The sequence below is a fragment of the Bactrocera latifrons genome, unplaced genomic scaffold (genome assembly GCF_001853355.1).
Source record: "Bactrocera latifrons isolate USDA-ARS-PBARC rearing strain unplaced genomic scaffold, ASM185335v1 scaffold_570, whole genome shotgun sequence".
NCBI classification, from domain to species: domain Eukaryota; kingdom Metazoa; phylum Arthropoda; class Insecta; order Diptera; family Tephritidae; genus Bactrocera; species Bactrocera latifrons.
Window position 1 is genome coordinate 98,083 of NW_017537235.1, and position 25,331 is coordinate 123,413.

At 38.1% G+C, this 25,331-nt stretch overlaps 1 protein-coding gene across 3 annotated transcripts in view; it reads right to left on the reverse strand.

The window, feature by feature from the left end:
* Positions 1-24,498, reverse strand: part of LOC108974643 (lipoma-preferred partner homolog) — an 80,069-nt gene extending 55,571 nt beyond the window's left edge. The window contains exons 1-4 of one of the 3 annotated variants that reach the window (XM_018942607.1): positions 24,177-24,498; positions 22,166-23,785; positions 22,010-22,099; positions 21,628-21,948 (exon numbers count right to left, since the gene is read on the reverse strand). In XM_018942607.1, coding sequence (XP_018798152.1) covers positions 21,686-21,948; positions 22,010-22,099; positions 22,166-23,003 — 1,191 coding nt within the window. In that variant the 5' untranslated portion in view covers positions 23,004-23,785; positions 24,177-24,498 and the 3' untranslated portion in view covers positions 21,628-21,685. Of the gene's footprint in view, positions 1-21,627; positions 21,949-22,009; positions 22,100-22,165; positions 23,786-24,176 lie in introns of those variants that run through there. The other 2 variants (XM_018942609.1, XM_018942608.1) reach the window with 2 other exon arrangements.
* Positions 24,499-25,331: the final 833 nt, after the last annotated feature.

The window sequence follows — 25,331 nt, forward strand, 5'->3', positions numbered from 1 at the left end:
TGCACAGCGTGGCATAACGGAATCGATGGTTGTGTGTTACCATTATGGAGAAGAACAGCTTTTAAACTTAATTTTGAGGAGTCTATGAACAGCCGCCATTCCTGTGGATGGTATTCAATGTTCAAAGCGTTCATCAAGTCATTTACGTTATTACAGAATGCAAGCTGGTTTTCGGATTTGAAATAAGGCATTAAGTTCTTCTGACGATATCTGTATATACTGATTTTGACATCCGATTGAAGCAAATTCCATTGATTAAGTCTCGATCGTAGTAATTCCGCTTTATCTTTTGACAAATTTAAATCTCGTATAAGGTCACTGAGTTCATCTTGCGAAATTCTATGAGGTTCGTCACAAAAAATATTGTCACCCACAAACTGTGGCGATTGTGAGGTTGTAGGCTCATTGTAGTCAACTTAGATTGAATTAATCGCTTCTTCAGAATCTTGCTGGTATTCTTCGGGAGGTCGAGGAACAGGTAAATCGATTCCATGTAGTACAGGTCGCGATACAGAGGCTACGTCAGGGTATACTACGCTTCGTTTCTTTTTTCGTGATATACCGTGCTGGATGGGTGGAGTCAAGCAAAAGCAACAGTCATTCGCATAATTGGTAGGTTCCCTCCACATCATTGGTACACCAAAAGGCAATGAACGTTTCTTTTTGTTTAGCCACTTAATCAGATTTGTAGAGAAAGTTGTGCAACTAAAATGTGGTACCCACGATTTGTCTTGGTTTTTAATTTAAATTTGTTGAACAAAACACAGTCAACGTTAAACAACGTTAAACGTCAACGTTAAACACAACAAACAAATGTGAAATAATAAAATTTCCGCGGGTAATCACTAAATATTTTGAGTTATCATCATTAATGTGATAAATCTGTCGCGCTACAATCTATTATATTTATAAGGCATAAATGCACAATAAAAGCTAATTATGAATTTTAACTTGTATATTTATGTTTAACAAGTGAAATACAATCAATATAGTATATTTTCATGTAGAATTCAATTTTTATGTAGACCAGTGTAATCGGTCACAAACGTTGATCGGTGAGACGGCGCGCAACAAACGCGATATTCGGGCCGAACACGTTGAATGCGGCGCACCAAACGCTTTAAAACACCAAGGTAGAATACCGCATTAACGTTTTGGCAGGGTGGAACAAATTATTTGTGGACAATACCCTTGGAATCATAAAAACAAATCAGCTTTGTCTTTACTTTTGACTTCTCCATGCGCGTTTTTTGAGTTTCGGCTCTTCCGGTGACTTCGATTCAGCACTCTGGCATTTCGTTTCGGGATCATATTGGAAACACCACGCTTCGTCACTAGTCACAATATTGTAACGGAAGCTTTTGTCCTTTTTGATCTCTTTAATGATGTTCTACGAATGTTGGATTTTGAGCAATTTTTAATCGTCAGTCAATTTGTACGGTACAAACCGTGCACACACCTTTCGTAAGCCCAAATGTTCGGTCAAAATGCTATAAATCGATGTTTTCGAGATTATCAATTCCATTTTCATAAATTTCAATGATGATTTCGGCTGATTTTTGATGAATTCACGCACAGCTTCGATGGAATTTCCGGTGATCACGGATTTTGATTGGCCCACATGTTGATTTATGTCCTCACGACCACTTTGAATATGTTTAAACCACTCGTGCATTCTGCTATGGAATAGGAAACATCGCCATAAACTTGTTTCATCAATTAAAACGTCTTACCAATTTTCAAACAAAATTTTATATTGGCTCTTTGCTCGAAACTTATTTTTGCACCAATAACACAAATATACTGACACTTAAAACGCAATAACTTCACTTCCAATTGATGAAATCTCGTGAAATTCTCACTGGACAATCGATAAAAATAGCCAGGAGCGCTAGATTCAAAAAGTCTTGTCTACTTTGGAACACACCTTGTATACATATATAAAAATTAGCTGGGTTTTTTGTGTTCGCTATAGCTGACTAAGCCGTTGCATGAAATGAAAAATGGCCTGAACCATTTTGAAGGGAATCCAATGGAGATGGTTTGTAAAAAGAAATTCAGAAAATGGTAATTTTTAACCGTCTTACTAGCGTAAATTGAAAAACAAAAAATCACTACTTACTTATAACAGAGAATGCTAAACTTAGACAGAAGGTGTTATTTAACATTTAGCTAAGTTGCGACATACTGATAGGGTGAGTAAATTCTGGAAGGTTCGAGCAAAATGTACAATACCAAGTGAAAGTGAAGTCTCTCTTTGTATATAGTATTTAACATCCAGTTCGTACAATTTTGTCACTTTAAAATGATTTCCTGTTACATTTGTGTTAAATGCGCGGATAATGATATAATTTACGTAAATTTCAATATGACGCCCAACGGAAATACGAATTAGATATGCCGATTTCGCAAAAATTAAGCTAAACAGAACCTAAAATGTGGTCAATTGAAATTGCGGTTCTTCTGAAGCGAAACATTTTTTTACCAAATTGTACAAAAATGGAGTAGAGAAATAATTTTTTAGAAATAAACAAGATAATTTTAAAATGTACTATACCTGCAACGCAGCCTCGCTAACCCCTGGTACTTGCTAAAATAAGACAATCAGGAAAGATAGCGTTAGCAGTTGCTCCGTCAGGAAACGTCGGAAGTCCTGCTACCATGGGCACGATACCTTTTGTATATATTGGAGATTTCCGACTCTTTCTGTCATTAAAAGATGTTAACGAGCAATACCGTCGAATTAATACCGTCGCCCTCATGGACGTCGATTGAAAATATAAAATTACGGACGAATATCTTCATAGAATCACTGATGGTGGTTTTCCACAGCAACCGCTTAAACTTGGAGAAGGAATTTTTCACACTCCAAATTGAAGCTGGAATTGGAATATTCTTTCTCAATGTGTCTCTTGACCAAATAGATTAAAAATTTTAATAGATGCAGTATACCCCGACATGAATAATTTGCGCGAAAACGAATTTCATTGGTTGTGTTCTAGGCAATAGTGGAAGGAGTAGGAATAATATAATCGATCTAATTATTCAAAAAGTTTACGGAGAAATAAAAAATACAAATCGATAGACACCGTGATTAATAACAGACGCAGTTTATCCCCAGGAGTTTTCAAATTCATTAAACCCTTCTGAACTGCCACATGAATTGGCTTTAAAATTGGAACTCCAATCATGCTTTTAAGGAATTTAAGCCCTGCAAGCATGTACAACGGGACGAGGCTGCTTATTAAGGAATTGAAGAACAATTTAATTGTATCAATCATTATCACCGACCCAGCAGCGGACCAGATAGCTCATATACCGAGGATTCCGATGACCCCAAGGGATCTGCCAATCCCATTTAAAGGGCTTTAATTTCCGGTGAAATATCTTTCGTTTCAACTATAAACAAGTCCCAAGTCCGAACTTTCGAATTAGTAGGGTTTGACCTTGAAAATAATGTTTTAGTTACGGCCAACTGTTTGTTGTTCCATCGGAGGTCCTGAAAATCAATTTAAATTGCTTCCACAAAATAAATTAACATCAAATGTCGTTTACAGGGAAGCTCTGACTCAATACATTATTTTTCCGGAGCAGAGGAAGTAAAATATAATTGGTAAAGGCCTGTTGACAAAAAAAAAAAAAGTATTAAAACGAAAAATATTATTTTATGTTCGTACAAATTATAACTTTTGAAATGATTGTTCAATATCCGTGGGAAGCCGGGGCAGGATGCTGATTTCCTATATACTGGTTTTGTGAAATAATTTGATATAATTTGTTTTGTATTCTTAACATTCTGAGTTTGGTTCAAAACTCACTGTGTATTTTAAAATATTCAATAGGTCTACGGTATATTACCTCAACGACTTCTAAAGTTACAGCAACTTAACTGAGTAAGCAAATTTATTTTTTAAATTTCATAATTCGGTTTGGAAGCTAGTAAAAACAGGAAACATGTGCAGAAAATGGTATTTTCCCATCCCTCAGACATTAAAATATAGCGTGAAGACGGTACATGACTTTTACTTATCCAGAATATAAACTGGCATGTACTAAGCATGTGTCTCCGTCGAAACAATACGTTTCCTGGACCTCCCATTAGATGGAGGTTTCAGTGAGAAAATAGTTGGGCACACCTGTCAATAAGTACGTTCAGTCCCTGCTGCTAAAACCTAATTTATATTATAACTGGTTGGCATTGCCTAAACCAAAAGCAAAACGAAAAAGGAGAATAAAGCGAAAAAACGAAAAACGGAGAACATCTGATGGATCAAATTAGTGGCAAATTAAACAAATAAGCGCACGTTTGATTCGCTGTTAGTAGGAAAAATAATAAAAGTATATCTAAAAATTTTGGAAATTGGCCACGAAGAGGCAGGTATTTCCAAATAAATTTTTGTTTAAATTTAAAATGTACTTATCTATTTCTTTAGATTTAGTATCGACTTGGATCATCCGGAATTCCGGTAAGTCTTAAGCCAAATCAAGCGTGATTTCACTATAAAAAACTAGGATTATTCCACGAATAACAAAAGAGCGCAAAAAACATTTCCACTGCACTCAATCACTAATAATCGAATCAACTCTACGAGTTCGCGTCTTAACTGCACAATTGCGCGTCTTAACGGTTGTTGTATCACCTATTTTTTCTCCTGTTCACTTTTCTGTATCAATTGTAAGAATGCGATGCGCGCCTTAAAGGATATCTTTATTACTTTTGTTTGCTTTAACTCTACAATTGCGTGTCATATCGGTAGTTTTTACTGTTTGTATTTGTGTTCCCGCTATTTTACCGGCATTGATCAACTCTTTTAACTTTTGAACTCATTCCTTTTTTCACTGTTTTAGTCAAATTTTAAGTGTTTCAATTTTTTATTAAATTTATTGTAATATTTTCACTGTTTCAATTTAGCTCTTCTAACTTTTCAACTTATTCCTTTTTACACTGTTTTAATCATATTTTAAACAGTTTTAATTTTATTCCGGCTATTCAAAAACAAAATTATTGAACATTATTCGTTATGTGTGTTTCACACAAAGATACGCTATTATAGCCGAGTTAACAATAGCGCGCGGAGGTCTTCCTATGCTTCCCCCGGCGGGTACTGCGTCGAATACTTTTAGAGAAAACCCTCCTCCCATTCAGACGATATAACGTAGCTAGCGTTGCCGCTGTCTTTTAATTAGTTGAACTAGGTCAATGTCTTCGTATATCTCATACAGCTCATCGTTCCATCGAATGCGATATTCGCCGCTGCCAACACGCAAAGGACCATAAATCTTTCGCACAACCTTTCTCTGGAAAAGTAGCAACGTAGACTCATCAGTTATTGTCATCGTCCAAGCCTCAGCACCGTACAGTAGGACGGGAATAATGAGTTACTTATAGATTTAGATTTTTGTTCGTCGTAAGAGGACTTTGCTTCTCAATTGCCTACACAGTCCGAAGTAGCACCTGTTAGCAAGAGTAATCCTGCGTTTGATTTCCACGCTGACATTGTTGGTGGTGTTTAGCTGTCAATATCATCAGCACAGCCCAGCAGATGTACACTCGTATAAAAGATTGTAAATGCTAAATTAAGTTCTGCAGCTCGAACGATTTTCTCCAGCAGTAGATTGAAGAAGTCGCACGACAGAAAGTCGCCTTGTCTGAAGCCTCGTTTAGTATTGAACGGTTCGAAGAGGTCCTTCACGGTCCTGACGGAGCTTTTGGTGTGGCTCAATGTCAGTTTACACAGCCGTATTAGTTTTTCAGGGATACCATATTCAGACATCGTGGCATTAGGGCAGTTCCTGTTCGTGCTGTCGAAAGCAGCTTTGAAATTGACGACGAGGTGGTGAGTGTCCATTCTCTTTTCATGGGTCTTTTCCAAAATTTAGCGCATGGTGAATATCTGCACGGTTGTTGATTTTCCAGGTCCAAAGCCACACTGATAAGGTCCAATCAATTTGTTAACGGCTCGATTGAACCTTATACGCGATGTTGAGAGGACTTATCCCACGGTAGTTGGCGCGGATTGTGGGGTCTTTGGATTGGGCAGAGCACACTTTAATTCCAGTCGTTAGGCATGCTTTCGTCCGACCATAACTTACAAAGAAGCTGATGCATGCTTCCTATCAGTTCTTCACCGCCGTGTTCAAATAGCTCGGTCGGCAATCCATCGGCTCCCACTGCTTTGTTGTTCTTCAGACCGTTAATTGCTATTCGAACTCCCTCATGATCGGGCAATGGAACGTTCGGCTATCTCTTGTGATTGCAGCTTCTCGACGTCGAACCTTTCTTGTGTTTGTAGACGTGCGCTTTTTGCTACAGAGAGGTGGGTGCGAATCTTGGCTGCAACAAGATAGTGGTCCGAGTGGATGTTAGGACCTCGGAGCGCACGCACATCTAAAACACTGGAGACGGGTCTTCCGTCTATCAGAACACGATCGATCTGGTTGGTGGTTTTTCGATCCGAAGACAGCCAGGTAGCTTGATTAATCTTCTTATGCTGGAATCTAGTACTACAGATAACCATATTTCGGGCCCTGGCGAAGTCGATCAGTCGCAACCCGTTTCGGGATGTTTCGTCGTGGAGGCTGAATTTACCGACCGTAGTGCCAAAGACACCACCTTTGCCCACCCTGGCGTTAAAGTCGCCAAACACGATTTTAATATCGTGGCAGGGACAGTTCGCATAGGTGCGCTCTAAGCGCTCATAGGAGGCATTTTTGATCACATCGTCCTTCTCTACCGTCGGGTCGTGGGCGCAAATCAGCGATATCCCACTTCGGTTTGTATGTCTGATATAAATGCACGAAACATTATGTGCTTTTTTTCAGAAGAGCAAACTGGAAATGATGGGTATTCATTTCAGCGTAGCTTACCAGACGACAGAAGGGTTCAACGGAGAGGAGTGAATATCGAAGTCGACAACACATAGAGCGTAAAATATTCGTCACTGTTGAGTAATTCACATTCAAAACTCATGTCAATGTTCAATTTTGCAGTTTTTTGAAAACGATAAGCCTTCAAGTCTGCCTCAGTTATGGGATACGAACGAAAATTACATTGCCGAAGACAATTCACATCGTATTCTTTAGGAATTGGAAATAAGCAAATTCCGGTTGATACTTCCAGTGGTTTGATATCAATTCCACCTGCTTTTTTTGACTGCCTGGGCGTGATCAGGAAAGAGGTGAACTCTAGCGGACAATATGAATCGTGCATAATACCAGTCCCACCCTGACAGTATCTTTAGAAGAATGCCCTTCGGAAATAAAAAAAAAACACTCCTGCTTAGCTTGGGCTACTGTGGCGGTCAGCAGGTGGCGGATAATTGAACGGCTTCCAGATCAGAAGGTTAGCAGCGAATATTAAATAAGCAGTCCCCGACAACCAAAGCAGCAGAGGTGGACTGTGTAAGCTAAAATAATATAATAAATAAAATCATATTTGTGAGTTCTAAAAGAAGTAAAGTTGCGGTGCAGGATGTAATAAGCCCAGTGAAGGCGGTTGTAGGGGGAGAGCAAGCAGGCTCCCGGCTGTCGATAGACAATGACAGCAATGATACAGTGGCGAAAAGTTCTTTTCATGGAAAGGCCTGTACCGGCAAGATCGTCGCCGCCCTCGCTACAAATAGGAAACACGCCTCCAGTGAAAACTGTGCAAACGGGTAGGGATTATATGGCAGAGCTAGGGGACAGCGTCAATAAGCTTATAAGCGATCACCTCAACGCTCGATAAATAATGGCATGCGAGAACTTATAAGTGCTATTTCTAGGCTGCATACGCGTGCACAAGAGCAAAATGCAAGCTCTAGAAAAGCATATCGAGAAGCTAACCTTGCTAAAAGCGTGACAGAAGCAACACCTAAAATAATGCTTGAAGAAATGAATGCCAATTGCAAAACGCCACCAAAAAAGATCAAGACATCCGATCAAGTGGAGATGGTGAAAACCAGAATTGAAGGCAAAATAGAGATAAGCCCCTCCAATAAAAAATAAAAAATAAACGCCAAAGGATGGAAGCTGGATGACAGTCAAGAACAAAGGGAGGAAAGTCATCAAAGAACAAAGGAAAGTTATTCGCAGGCCCTCTCCAAAACCGGATGCGTTGGTGATCACAAAAACTGGGGAGACGTTTTACAATGAGATATTACAAGCTGTTAGCATGAAGGATGAAGTAGCAAATGTGTGATATATGTATACTAGGGTGTCCCTTAAATTTCGAAGTGTTTAATTTTTTATGCATACCTTCTTAAAAGTTTTGCTTTAGCATAATACTATTTAAAAAAAATATCAGCTCGTTTTATCAACGATAACCCGTGCCGACTTGCGATTGAAACTTGTTCATTCAAGAACCGCGCAACTGAGCGCTGCAACCTGTAGCGACGGGTTGCAATTGTCTCCGTTCCCACGACAGTCGGGTCTACGTAACCGGAACGGACCCGAATATTTATTCGGTCAAGGACTGTCAATTCGGCAGAACTCTGCCGCTATAACAACAAAAACAAAGGGTTGCAATTGCCACTTCGTATTTATGTTTCAGGTCATTAGAGTGCAATTGTTTAATGCATAAAGATGTCGGTTGAATTACGAAATGATAAACAAAATATTTTCCTTATCGGTTTGCCTAGCCATCAAATTAGTGGTGCAAAATTACTATCAAATCGACAAGTTCTCGCTGTATTGTTTCATATTCAATATTCGAGAAGTAAAATTGACTGTCAGTAAAAGTGCAAATTTAGTGATTAGGGAGTGTATCATATATTGGGAAAAGGCAAAAATTCCCACAAAAGAATTTCCCAACTGCGTAAACAAACTAATAGACCCATATCATTCATGGAGAGAACTGCAAAAAAATATCAAAAAAACTCAAGGTACGTTTAAAAATCGTGAAAATGATTTTAAGAATAATCTTGATAACTTATTTGATATTGCACATGCTAATGCTTTTGATATGATGAGAATAGAGGAAGGCAAACTATTTCTGATGAAACAATGGGGGCCAGGTCGACCAGGACGTCTTGGTGGTGTGGACAGAAAGTTAGCGGATAAAGAAGAAAGAGCTAAACAAAGACAGATAGGAGAAGAGGAAAGAAATGTCAGACATAGGGATTTATTGGCAGTCCCATCAGACTAGAAAATCCAGAGCAGAAGCAATAAAAGCTGACTTTCAGAACAATATACCTGATGTAGTCACAGTTCATTGGGATGGGAAACTTTTACCTTCGTTGGACGTGCGAAGTACAAAAGAAGAACGTTTACCAATTATTGCTTCATTTGACAATAGAGAACAGCTTCTCGCAGTACCAAAACTAGACAGTTCTTCTGGTAAGGATCAAGCCAATGCCGTTTCAATCGCCCTATCCGATTGGAATCTTAATGAAAAAGTACAGATAATGTGCTGCGATACAACTGCTTCTAATACCGGCCGTTTCAGTGGAGCTTGTGTTCTTCTAGAGCAGATTTTAGAGAGAGAATTGTTGCTATTTGCTTGTCGCCATCATATTTATGAGYTGGTCCTAAAATYTGTCTTTGAAATCAAACTGAAACAAGTAACTAATAGTCCTGACATTCCCTTCTTCAAAAAGTTTAGAGACAATTGGAAAAACATAGATTCTAATAATATTGAACTCTGAATTGATTTCATACAGAATTATACTGCTGAGACTGATATTACATCCTTGTTGATGTATTATAAGGCAGAACTAGACAAATCTTTTGTAAGAGATGACTGTCGGGAATTGGTAGAGCTATGTGTAGTATTTTTGGGAGGAGATAAAGAATGTAAAATAAAAATCAGACCTCCTGGAGCTATGCACCAGATAGGATGGATGTCAAGAGCAATATATTCATTGAAAATTTGTTTACTGCAGTCTCAATTTCGTATGAACGCTAATGATAAAAAGGCTCTGCAAGATGTTTGTTTGATTATTGTAACATTGTATGTTAAACCATGGCTTCAATGCTCGGTGGCGAGTAAAGCACCAAACTAAGATTTGTGCTTTTTGAAAGCATTGAAAGCGTATGAAAAAGTTGATGCAGCTATATCTAAAGCTTCCATAAGCAAGTTTAGCCAGCATTCATGGTACCTTTGTGAAGAAACTGTTAGTTTATCACTTTTTGATAACAAAGTTGATAATGAGACTAAAATGAAAATTATTGCCAACTTAAACAGAGAGGAAAGTCCGAATATTGGAAAGCGCTACATTCCATCGACGCTAGAAATGTCTAATACGTTGTTTGGTCAGTCTAATTTTTATAGATCTTACGTATATTATTTTTGTTATTTAAAATTTAATGTATTTTTGTTTTGTTTCAGATAAAACTCTGGATGATTTTGTTTCTATGCGGAGCATCCATTTTTTTTTTCAAGATTTCAAATAGGTGCAAGCTTGCTCCACGTCGATGTATCTGCTCGGGAAGGTAATGCTGCCTTTCAGGATGTCTTAACACCAGTTAGAAGTCGTAACCGACACAGCTGAAAGGGCCGTTAAATTAATGCAAGAATTTAACGGACTAATCACAGCCGAAGAAGAGCAAAAACAATTTTTATTAAGATGTGTCCAGGAACATAGGCACTTATATCCATATTGTAAAAAAAATACTCTAAAAAGAAGTTATCCTGCTTAATTTTAAAGTTCTTTTAATAAATATTTGTCTAACCTAACCACTTTTTTTATTTAATAGCATTTTAATCAATTTTACAGTAACACCAATAATAGGTAGGCTATATCTCAGAATAATGGCTATATACTAAGATAAAGAAAGCTTTGGGGGGTTGGTCGGCACGAGTTGCACTCGTCGTAGAAAGATGAAAATTTATATTTGAGTATATATTTACATTTATAAAAAATATATAGGGTATGCGTTTTAAATTTCTAAAAAAAAATCTGTTTCGTCATATAAGGGACACCCTAATATATACACATATATTACCACCAAGCGATAATAATAGACAATTGCAATAATAATAGAGGCCAAAAGAGAGCTGGGTGGCCATAAAAAGCTCAAAGTAGAGGATGGAAAGACGAATCAATAGAAGAAGACTTATATGAAATAATGATGGACGAAAAATTCAGCAGTTCAAATGACGCGAATAAACAAGCAAAACTATTGACCGACTCTGTTAGCAGAGCTTGCGATGCTACTATGGTAAGGAAAAAATACGACCACCCCCGAAAGCCATTATATTAGTGGAATGGCGAAATTGTTGTTTTGAGAAGTTACTGCAACAAAATCCGGACGAAATACCAGAGAAGTAGAGCAACCTTGGAATTTTACCGACTACGAGAAACGTTTAAATCAAGACGGAAAGAACTTAGAGCAGCAATCAAGAAAAACAATGCTGCGTGCTTTAAAGAACTCTGAGATAAAGCGGAAGAAAATCCATGGGATTTTCATGTATAAAGCGGTAATGACAAAAGCTAGAGTGCCAAAGGACAATTGCCGACCTGCCCTATACTATTTAAGGAGGTAGTAGATGCTCTGTTTCCAAAGCAACAAACGCAAACAGTGGCCCCCAGAGCTTCCAGTTTTTCTGCCAGTGGATGACAATGAAGTCATCAAAGGATGAAGGTACTGCTGTAGTACCGCAAGGATCGGTTCTCGGCCCACTCCTATGGAATCTTAATTACTTAGTTGTAATAATTGATACGAGGATGAACTACAAAACAAACATAGAGAAAGGTTGCGAAAAAGTGGCGCAAGTTAACACGGCTTTAAGTCGAATAATGGCTAATATAGGCGGGCCAACTCTGAGCCGAAGGCTTTGAGTTAAACGGAGTGTACAGTTAGAGGACGCGTGGAAGAAAGACAGCGGAGTCTAAAATAATAGCAATCTATGTGGGATATGAGGAACATAAGATGACTGAAACCTTCTACTCAATAGGGTTAGCTTGCTCTGCGATGTAATACCTAATTGGTAGTTCCGCAGGGCAATTCTCATCAAAGCTATGTGTCGTTTATTGAGATGTTTTTCTAGTGGAATAAAGTCCCACACGATTGTTGTAAGGGAAACAGTGTCTTTTGATGATTTTTTATATCTCTTCATAAAAAAAATACTTCTGCTTCACATGTGTGCGACAGATAGTTGAGGCAGTGCTCATGTGCCTGGGCAACCTCTGACGTTGTGTCGGTGACAATCCTCTAAAGAGCCCACAGAGTTGTAGCCGGTGTTTTCGACGACTTAGAGGGCATCGGATGCGACGCGGTTCGGTTTATGCGGATGGCGTTGATGGGGCTGCTCGTTAGACACTACCAGCATCGATGGCCGATGAAATAGCATTGGCTGGGCGGGGCGTAGTCCCAGTACGTACCGCAATGTTTGCCGACCGAATAGTTTGTGTTTGGTATGTTAGGAATGTCCACGTAAATCTTGATCTCTGTAAAAAATGGTATTTGAATATACATGATAGTATATTAAAAAAAATGGGCGATTGTGCCACGTTATGTTTTTTTCCAAAATTATTTTATTTATTGGATCTGCTTTTTCTTAAAGCCTAACAAAAATCTTAATTCTGTTTAAAAACTAGACAGTCTCAAGCAAGTGATTGAGTCGTGTTTGATCGCCGGAATGTACCAAAGCATTAGCCAAAGGGTTTGGGTGATCTCGGAGTTTAGATATATATTTAATTCTGCTGGCTTCTACTTCTTTCTTTACCATAGAGATGCCAAAGCCTTTATGGATATTTTCGAACGCTTCGTTCTAAGCATTTTTGAATTAAACCTTTGTAATATATCAATATTAGTTGCACAGGTCGTACCCCACAGTTGAATGCCATACATCCAAATCGGCTTTATGACCGCAATATATAAGCCCATTTAAATTTGAAGCTCGAACCTTCATACATGTTATTTTACAAGAGATGTGTTTTCTCCACGTGAGCCTTCTATCTATGTGAATACCAAGATATGTTACTTCGTTCCCTTGGGGTACTAAAATATTGTTTATTTTTATTGTCGGGTACATCTTAGGTCTTAGCGAAAATGTAATATGCTTACACTTCTGTTCACTCACATTTATACGCCAGTTCGCTAGCCATTCTTCGACAGAACTTAAATGCTTCGCTAATATTCTTGATGCTGAAATGTGGCATTTGTTATGGCTCACTATAGCTGCGTCGTCCGCAAAAGTTGAAGTTAATACATTATGAGCTGTTGGAAGATCTGATGTATATATGATGCATAGTGTTGGGCCTAAAACACTGCCCTGGGGTACACCAATTCTTATCTGTCGTTCATCAGATATGACATCTCCCACTTTTACCATAACTTTTTTTTTTTTTTTTCAAATAAGAATTTTTTTAATCTTGTATAAAAGAGCTTCGAACCACACCTTATCAAACGCGTAGCGCATTCGTTTCTCTAGGCGATAATCTAGAAATATTGCTGAACAGTACTCCCTGTGCTCAAATGCTTTCCTTATCTCGTTAGTAATTCTATTCTATTCCAAGTTTAGCACGAAAACCGAATTGATGCATTGGTATTGTATTATTTTCATGGAGGAAAGGAGTCATCTTTTGAAAGACAGGGTAGAAGACTGATTGGTCTGTCTGAAGACGGCTGTGTTAAGTCTTTCTCAGGTTTATCTACCAAGATAATCTGCGACCTTTTCCATGAAATTGTATAGTGTCCAAAACTAAGAATTGCATTGAAGAGCAAAGAGAACACCTCTACAGAAATAATTCGTAACTCAATTCGCATTTTTGGGGAAATATTATCATGCCTCTGCGACTTTTTTGGATTAAGTTCTTTGATGATACCAATAATTTCAGAAGGTGAAGTCTTAAGAGACTCGAGCGACTCTTTAGCTGTATTGGGTAACATTGACAGCTTAAAGTTGTTCTTTGGCAAATTGGGTTGAAATACCTTTTCTAGGTGATTTGAAAAGCAATTAGCTTATTCCTCGTCACTTTGAGCCCAATTTTCGGCCAAGTCTCGTATAGACATGTTAGAGTCAGTTGGTGGCTTTATGAACTTTTGGGTTTTCCAAAGGGAATTTTGCTTGTTTGAATTTGGACACAACTTTTTATATACATTTCATATATTACATATTTTTTATACACATTTCAATTCTTTCTCACGTTTAAGCGCTTCTTTAATTTACGTATAGCAGATTTTAATTTAAACTGATTGGAAGGAAACGATTTATCTGCAATTGACGGCTTATAGTTTTTGTTTCGTGTTGCTAACACAGCTGTGCTGGTTACACTGTGGAACATTTTTGGGATTATTGTCTGGGGGATGAGAAATTCCAAGTCAGGATGATGGTACTAGATCAGTATAGTAAAACCTTTAAAGGGTTTGGCGTTCGATGTGTCATTTTTTTTTTATGACCTTATGACCCCTGTTTTCCTTATCTTGATGTTTTTTCGTTTAGTTGTAACATTTTGGCAAAAACCAAAAAAAATAAAAAGTAAAAAAAAATAAAAAAAAATTAAAAAAAGGCTTTTTGGGAAAGCATCGTTCTAACAACTACGATGTTTCTGTTGCAAGGATGTAAATAGCATTCTCAGAAATTGGTTATTTTTTTTTTTTGTTTTTTTTTTTTTTTTTTTTTTTGTTTTTTTTTTTTTTTTGTTTTTGCCAAAATGTTACAACTAAGCGAAAAAACATCAAGATAAGGTAAAAAGGGATCATAAGGTCATAAAAAAAACTGACACATACGAACGCCAAACCCTTTGAGGGTTTTACTATACTGACCTAGTACCATCACCCTGAGTTGGAATTTCGAACCCCCAGATTAGCTGTTGTACTGTGTTATTATATCATTGATTTCTGTTATGCTTTCGCCAATATCTCTTCTTGTATTTATTTTTTACTCAATATTAATGTGGCTACTTACGTATTTTTTATATTTTAGCCTATTCGTTTTATAAGAAGTTAGACCCACTTTTGGATTAACGAATATGGGTTCATCACTTTATTATTAGAGGAGAGTGATCAGAAGATAGATCAGTGAACGTATCAGCTGTTATGTGCGATTTATCTATATTTTTTATTACAGCAAAATCAATTAAATCTGGTATTTTCTTACGATTACTAGGCCAATATGTCGTCTTACGAGGAGATATTATTTCAAGGATATTGTGCCTATTTATAACAGTTTAATACAGCTGTCGTCCTTTCGAATTAATAAGACGTGAGCCCCAGTACGTGTGCTTTGCGTTGCAATCTCCACCTGCAAGACATCTTTGACCTAGTGTTCCAAAAAAGTCTAAATTCGATTTCTGTAATTTTAAAACGAGGTGAACAGTACAGGGTGGTTGATGAAAGCCGCTACCAAAAAAAAAATTAAATAACTTTTTTCTATTTAATGAATCTGGTTAATTTTTATTTTTATTTTGCAGATTGACTTTTACATTTAACAAAAATGGATAACTGGGACACTGAAACAAGAATTTGGATTGTCCGCCGCTATCACGCACTGGAGTCCGTAGTTTTGGTTCAAAGAGAGTATAGGCGCACGTTTGGCGGCAATCCTCCGAGCAGGTGGACCTTAACGAGACTTGTAAACAATTTTGCCGAGCATGGGACAGTCAACAGAAGACCTTACCATCGATACCCTTCAGTTCGAACGGAGGAAACAATCGCTGCTGAGAGAGTTTTTCTATTCAGAATTACGCCGAATGAGAATTTCTTTCAACTCTGTGTGGTTTCAGCAAGATGTTGCAGCTCCTCACGTAGCCCAACCTGTTATGACAGAATTGCGACGAAAATTTCCCAATAAGCTGATATCCAGAAACTCCACATTCCGTGGGCCACCCAGGTCGCCTGACCTTACTGCACCTGACTTTTTCATGTGGGGTTATTGCAAACAGGAAGTCTACAAAGCAAAACCAACAAATTTGAATGAACTAAGGCAATCCATTCGAGAAACAATTGCGGCTATTCCTGTCTCAACTCTCCAAGCAGTAATGAACAACTTTTTGGTAAGATGCCGCACATGCATCAACGGGCAGGGGGGGCATTTAAATTCCATTATTTTTAAAACTAATTAAGCTATATTTAATAAAATTGAATGCCCTTTAATATGAATAAAAGAAAAATAAATTCCATACACTGAAAAAAAAAATTATTTGAGTTTCTTAATGTAGCAAAATTCATCAGCCACCCTGTACATAGCTGTAAAATTTAAGTCACAACCCCGATTTTTTGGTGATATTGTTGTAGCTTGTAGCTGTGGTGTAGCATGAGATTCTAGAGCATAGTGGTTGAAACGACTTCTAATCAACACTGCCGGGCCACCATGCGCTTTTCCATCTGGATGATTTGTACCATACAATCTAAATGACGGTAAATTTAAATTATTTTTATTTGATAGATGAGTTTCTGAAATAAGCATTACATCTATATTATTTTCAGACAGAAATCTGATAATCTCTACATTATGTTGGTTAACACCGTTAGCATTCCATATACGCATATTTAGTAAGCTATTTTTTACTAAATTAACTTTACAGCATTTGATTTTGTGATTTTATTAATTCTTGGATCATGTTTTGCATGGTAGACATGAATTGTATCATACACTGTGTAAGATTTATAATCATAGTTTCAATATTGCGGCAGTTGCATTTGCACTAGGTTACCTTTCACCACATTTGCATAACTTTCTTATATATTATTATTGTTAGAAGTAATAGGATTTGAACTTTTTTCTGATTTTGCAATAATTTCGTTACGGGGTGTTTGTAACATTTGGTTACGACGTGCTTGAATTCCCTGTGACAACTTCGATTTCAAATCTTTATATACAGAGCAACCTCTGTAGTTAGCAGTGTGATTTTATCCGCAATTGCTTCATTTTTTATTTAATTTTTCTTTCTTAAGGGTGCATTTAGAAGTGGGATGTAAATCACCACATACCACACAAACACTGCGCAGGGTGCAGTATGATTTAGTATGCCCATATTCTTGGCAGTTAGTATATTGTACCGGACCGTTTCTTTTATGTGGTTCTTCCACAGTTACTCAACGATGCAATAAATATTTCAAATTATATATTGGATGTGTTTCCTTTTTTTTAAGTTGATTTGAGTTCGCCAACAATTCAATTTTAAACATTGGCTATGGTACTTTGTTTCTATTAAATATATTTACAACTGTTTTAATTCCAAAACCGCATTCTTCCAAGGCTTCTTTGACTACACTAGCGTCTACGGCGAACTCTATACCCTTGATTACAACAATTAGCCCCGTAGAGCTCTTCAGTTGATACGAATAATAATTTTTGTTTTTATTTGACAAAAATTTAAGGATTTCCATGAAACTTTCTTCAGTGTAGGAATGAATTTTTGTTTCGTCTATATTGCCTTTATTCAAAGGCTCTATATGAAAATTGTTAGTGCCAACAATTTCACTTAATTTCGCAACAAGTACTACGTTCGCGCAAATATATTGGACACGTTATGTGGCATGACTGAGTCGTCGTATTGGCCGACCATTTTTGTAATTTTCATTGTTATTTTTAACGGTTTTTGCGGGTTGCGGTTTTATTGATTTATTTGAATTGGCACTTTGGCGATCTGGTTAGTATTCCGCTTTGAGTACGGAGATCAACTACCCGGATGTGACCGTCTGAGCCATAATGGAGCTTTTCAATGCGCCCAAGTCGCCATTCGGTAGGTGTGAGACAATCATCGTTAATAAGTACACAATTTCCAAGCATTGGCGTATTTTCTGATGTTTTCCATCGATACCTCTTGTGGAGGTCCTTTAAATAGTCTTCTTTCCATCTCCGGCTGAAATTATGATGGAGAATTTTAATTCTCCCCCATCGATTTAATAGCGATAGCGGCTCCACGCCTGGATTAGGTGTGGCCGGAATGGGGACTCCTTTGAGAAAGTGCCCACGGGTTAAAGCTGTTAGATGTGAGGAATGTTGCGAGAGTGTTGCTAGTGGCCGTGAATTGAGAAAGGATTAATAGTGCCGTAAATTCTTCGTCATTAAATTTGTAGCTTAATGTTACTTTTTTTTATGAAATTTCAAGTTTTTAGAACTGATTGCCTTTAACCACCCACATGAGGAGATCTTGGGGATATAAATTGCCAGTTAATGCCTTGGAGAGTGTACTTTGTAGAATCTCAGGGGAGATTTGTTTAATAAAGTCTACAAACTGTTTTTCTATGGCTCTTTGAGCCCCGGTAAAGGGTTTTTCCATTATCGTACATAAATTTTCACGGAAAACCACGTCGTCCGACGAAGCGAGTAAATGCCGCGATAAAAGCCTCTTTTGTCAGATTAGTACATAGCTCGAGGTGTACTGCTTTTGTCGAAAAACAGACACAGACAGCCACGTAGCCTTTTATTAGCGTGGGAGCCCTTAGCATGGACGCCTTTATCTGAAAAGGCCCAACAAAATCAATACTTCTAATAGTGAAAGGCAAAGTGAAGTTGCAGCGTTGCAGTAGAAGTGCTGCCATAATCTGCATTCTCATCTTCTGTTGATGCATAGTGCAGATCTTGCACATGGAAAAGCACTTTTTTATTTAAGGCTTAAATCGGGGAATACAGAACTCTTGGCGGATTATATGTTGCATTAGGCGATGTTCAGCGTGCAACATTAAAATGTGTATATACTTGAGTAGTAAAGTTGAGAAATTCGAGAATTCTTTGGTATTATTAGAGGATGGCGTTCGTTATTTGTTAGGCTTGTGTTGGCAAGCCGATTTTTTGGCTTTCAGACCATCGAGAGATGCTGTTAACCATCGGTGTCATTCCACCAAAGAGTGGTGGAAGCAAGGTGCAGAGGCTTGCACCTTCTTTTACCTAGATCGGCAGGCGTCGCCAAGTGGCTGATGCCACTAGGTCATGGATTTGAAACGTTTGATTGTAAATATATGTACGTCTTCCATGCATGTGGAGGTTTTTCAAACCAGACTAATACAATTTCGAAATCAGACCAGAGATACAATTTATGTTTTGCCATATTTAGATATATTTGCACTATGGATACTAATAAGCAAGTAGTAGCGCACCACATAGTTCCAGTCGTGGCAGACTTATTATTTTTAGGGGAACCACCTTTGTCTTGGCTACTAGTAGGTAACTGGTGGTCGCTGTGTCGGATTGTGGGCGCACATAGATGGTGGCACAATACATATACCTCCCGAAGGATGTGTTGGCATCCCATGTATTTAGTGTACAGCTGCAGTACATCGTGTATTAGCTTTTATACGTGGGCTCTAAGCTACCGCCTGTAGTAGCAGGTTAGTTACGAAATAAGTTTAAACGAATAAGCAATCCCCGACGTTGAGCGGCAGGAGGGGAGGACGCGGTATAAAAGCTAGCAGATCCGTTGAAGCTCCTGTGACTGTGGTGAACCGATACCACCTCTTAGAAATATGTGTCCCCCTCAACACGCATAGTCGTGATGAGTAATTCAAAAATCCAGATGCGATGGAACCATACTGGGCGGCTCCCTGGTTAGTCTCTGTTCACCAGGTTAGGTGCGGCTTTTAAAATAACTTGAAACCTTAACAATGAATTCTCTGTTGTTAGTTTGAAAAGGGTGATGTAAGCTTGCTCTGCTGAAGTCTTAGACACGCTGTTTGCCTGTAATCAGACCCTGCGGGTTCTGGTCAAGAAGTGTGTATTGGGCGTAAGATTAGTAGCCTGCGTTGCCCCAAGCGAGCGGCGGTCCGTCCAATAACAATAACAATAGCAGCTAGATCTCTAGACTAATAGGTAGCCGTAGCGCTGGAAGCTTGAGCGAAAATAAAAAAATTGCAAATCTCTTCCCAGAATACTACGATAATTGATGCAGACCTCTTTAAGAGTGCACCAAAACTGGGTAGGTCCGTTATAAAAAACCTTTGAGAGCGAGGTCATCACCAAAAGTGTTGGGCGACACCACTCCCTTGGCAAAGACGATACAACATCTTGGAGACTGTATGGCTGAACTAAGGAATAGGATCAGAGAGATTTGGCAATACCATAGCACCAGGCGTAGATGGTATTCCTAATAACGCCTTCAAGATTGCCATTAGGCACAATACGAGACCATTCAGAGAATTGTTTACGCGGTGTTTACAAAAAGGTGTATTCCCAAAAACATGGAAAAAGCAAGACCCAATATTGTGGAATGTGTTGTATGACGGGGTACTGTGTCTCCTACTCCCGAAGCAGGTGCAGATCATCGGGTACGCGGAGGATATTGCCATAACCGCAGTGGCAAAAGAACTTGGCCAACTTGAAAACATCTGCAATCATGCATCGGCGGCGATCAAAGACTGGCTCACGGCAACAAACCTCCAACTTACTGGACTAAAAACAGGAGCTGTGCTGATCACAAGTAGGAAAAAACCCGAAGACGTCAAACTAAACATCGACGGTCATACCATCATGACGCAGAAGTCGCTGAAGTATTTAGGAGTACTGATAGACAATAGACTCGCTAACACGGGCACATCGAAAAGGCATATGAGAAAGCACCACACGCAACGGCCGCCCTTGCAAAAATAATGGCCAACAATGGTGGACCAAGCCAAAATAGGAGTACGCTATTGGCCAAGGGAGCCAATCACTTCCTGTGTACACCTCGCCCATATGGGGAGCAGCAGTGCCCCTTTCATACTTAGGGATATTTTTCTTCATAATTTCGCATTAGACGTTGGAATAAAATTTTTGTTGTAAATGTATGCCAAAATTAACCTGAAAAACGCTTCCGAAGTGTCCTTTTTTAAAAAAAGGACAGCGCTCATTTCTGGTATCTAGGTTATAACCTGTAAAATATACCCTCAAAAGTAATACAGGATCATTCTTCAAATTTTTTATTTAACTAAAAATTTTCAAATACTTCACTATTTTATAAAAAACATTTTAACTTTAATTGTTTGAATAAAAGAAAAGAAAGTTAGGTTACTAAGAAATAGAGAGCAATTGTATATACTTTAGTCAGTTACGTGTATGGTACTTTTCAAAACCTTCCTTTTTTTTTGCCAGACAAAGGGGAACCTTACATTTTTGGCATCTTCCTCTTGATCGACTTCCGCAATTATTGCGTAAAACCCTCAGCGGATCATCTGAAATTGAAGGCCAGTGGTCATAGCGATCATAACGTATGTCATCAGGTGCATCATATGGTCAATATTTGGTTCCGTAAAAGTCTTCATTCAATTCAAAGGCTTCAACCTGATCAGGAGCTTCGAAGTAAGAATGAATGTTAAAAATTACTTGAATTTCGACTTTGTTAGTCCGGAAATCTTGCAGTATCGTCTGTATTCCATCTATGTATTATAGATTACAAGATCAAGAAAGTGAAAAACACCTTGAAAGTCCAATTCTTTGTCTTCATTTTATTTCTGTAATATTCGAGCATTTGATCACCCAAATCAACATCTCCCATAAACATGTTATAGTTTTCAATTACTGAAGGTATTTCAACGGGCAACCGGCGTTTCAGATTTCTACAACCACAAATTTCACAATTTCACAACCATAAATTAGAGTAAAGTAGGCAAATATGGACAACCAATCCTTTTTCGATATATTGGTCACCAAATACATGGAATAATACAATCAAATTTATTTGATTAACTCGAAAAAACAATTCATTTTAATTTTTTTTTTTTTGTGAAACAATAAGTCCAAACGCAAAATATATTATAAACTAAAAAAACGTAAAAATACCCATAAACGCGAAAACAAAATATTGGGGGCTAATATCGACCAGGTAGTCCATATTAGCCGAAGTGATTATTGTGGACACATGTCGCATATAAAGAGATCTTGTTCACAACCAGCACATTCGTCATGGCTCCAATTTTTGCAAGAGACACATTGAACCCATATTTCACCAGGCCGATCTTCCGAATAAAACGTAGAGCAATATAGGCATTTCGCATCCTCTTTCTCACCGGCGTTTACAAATTCTAGAATTTCACCGTCAGATTCGTCCCGGACACTGTAATTGTCATCCAAGTCCGAAGAGGATGAGGAATTTGTTTTCTTCCTTTTTCCTGATATGAAAATAAAGAATAAAATGTTATCTACAAATGTCAAATCAAAACCTTGATTTACCTGAACATCTTTCTCTTCCTGAATTTATTGATTTCATAAGTGCTTTGGAAGTGCTGGGTTGGCTCGAATTACCTTGGTGTTTTTTGGGTTCTTAAATAAAAATAGGGAACTAAAGTTTTAAAAATTTAATCAAAATCTTTATTTAAGCAGTCTTACCTGTACACTTTTCTTTTGCAAAATTTAGTTTTTTGATAATTCCCTTGGAAGAGCTGGGTTCATTCGAATCAATATCCTGTCGTCTGTTGGTTTTTCTTAGAGGTTCTTTTTCCGATGCTTTCTCCAACGAAATTTGTAAAGATTTTTTATAAGGCGAAGATGTTATCAATGTGGACTTTCCTGCTGGCCTGCCACGATTGGAAGGTTTCGTTTTTTTTATAGGAACCGGAGATATGACCCTAGAATTGGTTTCTAATTCGTTTAGAACTGAAAGATTTACATTTTCATTACAAATATCGCTTATTGGATGCGGACTCTCTACAATGGTTTCGTTATTTAGTATTTCATCTGGTACTTCGTAAGCGCTTTCAAACTTTCGAGGAGGAGAATGCGATGCTACATCATCAGCAGCTAAAAACTCATGGTCGCGAAATATATACCGGTTCAAAGGAAATATACCGGTTGTGCGAAATCCATTAATTGCGATTTCCCCACTCTGATCTCGCAAATAGGCCTTTCCATATAGCTCTGCCATATCGAAGTGTGTCAAAGCTCTGCCGCTCGAACGCATCCAAACACGTATTTCTTCCAAAAGATAACTCTTAAGAGGTCCCATGAAAGTTTTATCTAGYGGYTGTAGTTTGTGACTTGAGTGTGGMGGGATGGATACGATAGAYACGTGATTTTCTCTAGCCAAATCAACAAGCTCAATATTTCTTGTATGACTCGAATGACCAAGACGAGCAATACTGGTGAAGCTGCTGATGGTTTGACGTGTTTTGTATGTCGAAACCATATTGTAAAAATGTATGTTTGAACCCAACCGGATTGATGACATTCGTATATTGATCCAGGCGGCGCTCCTCTTAGCAACAAATGTGAGCGTTTCTTTCGTGGAAATATAAATAGTGGTGGAACAAATATTTCACCTGCACTCATACAAACAATAGTTGTTATCGTAGATTCTCTCCGCAGAAGTAAGGCCCTTCCTTGACAATACTTCAGGTAATTTTGATGGAACGACACTTATGCCTGTTTCATCAACGTTAAAAACATTTTTGGCTGAATAATTAAAATTGTCCATTTCCTTTCCAAGGATATCAAAAAAGGTATTCACATTATCTTTTGTGAAACCTCGTGCTCTTGCCAATGAAGTTCCCGTCGGAGAGCGGAACGCTAAATTTGGGTTCCTCTTTAAAAACAAGCGCAGCCAATCCTTACCCGCGAAATGATTTTCTTTCGAAAATGGGTGTATAATATTATTTTTTTGAGCCAGTTGATAGGCTAAGTACTTAACATCCATTCTGCTTAGACCAAATATTTTCGATTCCATTGTTAAAACGTACTCCATCAACATCTTTTCAAAATTTTCAGGAAAAACTGGTTTGTGCAGTAATTTAGTGTTTACGACCTCTTCGATTTCGGTGTCTTTCTTTAACGCTAGCCTTATTAAAGTTGACGTAGGGACATTGTACATCTTAGCTGCTTTCAGATAACCGCACCGCTGTGATCGTCTTTTTCATGTCGTCGGGATTCCAATTTTTACGCTTACCAGGAGCCAATGTAGGATATTAATAAGATGAACTTAAAGATAATCGAGCTAAAAGAGTAAGAATTGTTCTGCGGGTAATATGAGCCATTAGTCCATATTAGCCTCTATTGTGGTAGTCCATATTACAGTCAACATGTGGTGGCGATATAACTGAGTTTAATTAGAATCTCAACTATATTTATTAAACTATAACCATTCAAAATTAGCAAATAGTATTTATTTAACACACATTATTTGTCAATTTATTCGTTCCACAATAAATTTTAAGTAAAAAAGTAAAATTCGCTTATTCACATATAATTATCAGCAACCAATATTATAAAAAAATCACTATTGCTCGAAACTGAGGAAACTTGCGCGAATAGACTAAGAAATCAAACGACAATATCAGAGGATTTAACAACTGAAATTCAAGATAACTAGGTGGTCCATATTACCCTCGTGGTCCATATTACCCACCTTTACTCTATAGGATATGTGTGTTTGCATTTTTCCAAATTTCTCTCCTGGGGTTGGGTTTAGGTATAGCGTTCGATGACGGTTGTATGACCGCTGTGCCCGCGAAGTTTGATTATTGGATCCTCTTCACCGTCATTTGTACTTTTATCGCTTTCTTCTCCACCAGCGTTTACGTTAAACGGAGTCCAAGTTTCATCTACAATGCCATCATCATCACTGAAGTCTATCTAAAATGTCTACGACTGCTTCAACGTCATGACTGTTGCCCAAATCGAAAAATCTTCCTAGAAATTGGGTAGATAACATATTTGTGAGCATGCAACGAAACTGTATTCTCTGTCTGAATAACACAATTGTGATATCTGTATTTTACTGCCCCCAATTAATAATAACTATCAGCAAATAAATTTAAATGAGCATAATCACTTGAGAAAATTTATGCTAACTTCAATCACTATCATAATTTAAGTTGTATATGTTTAAAAAGAATAAAACCACTCACCAAGTGGACGCATGTGTAAGCTTGCTAAATTACTCTTTGAACCGTATGCTAGAAAAGCGAAGTCTGCAATGCGGCTCAGTGCCATTAGAGTCACATGTGCATTTCGTACGGTATCCCATGAATCGGTTGGGATTTTAGCAAACATCATGCCACCAGATATAATGGCCACGGAACTCAAAAGAGTATACGACAGGTCTACAAGTCTAGGCAGGCCACTAACGGCTGAAGAACGGAAGGATGAGAGGCAAACAAGTCTCAATGAGTGGCAGAAACGATTGGACGCAGGTACGACGGGGAGATGGACCCACAGACTAATTAGAATGGCGCAAGCATGGATAGATAGGAAACATGAAGGAACAAATTTCTACCTGACGCAGTTTCTGATGAGGCACGGTTGTTTTAGGGAGTAGAATTGTTCTTTCTGCGAACGCAGCGAAGAAAACGCGCTGCACATTTTCTTTTTCTGCCGACGGTATGAGAAAGATAGAGATGATGTACAGAAACTGACAACGGCACGAGTGACAACGGGTAACATAGTGCGGTTCATGACTGAATCGAAACAAGTTTGGGATAGTGTGACAGAATGGTGTGCTATAGTTCTGAAAGAGCTAAGAAGGAAAGAGTGACAACGCAAAGAAATTAGAAGGATGAAT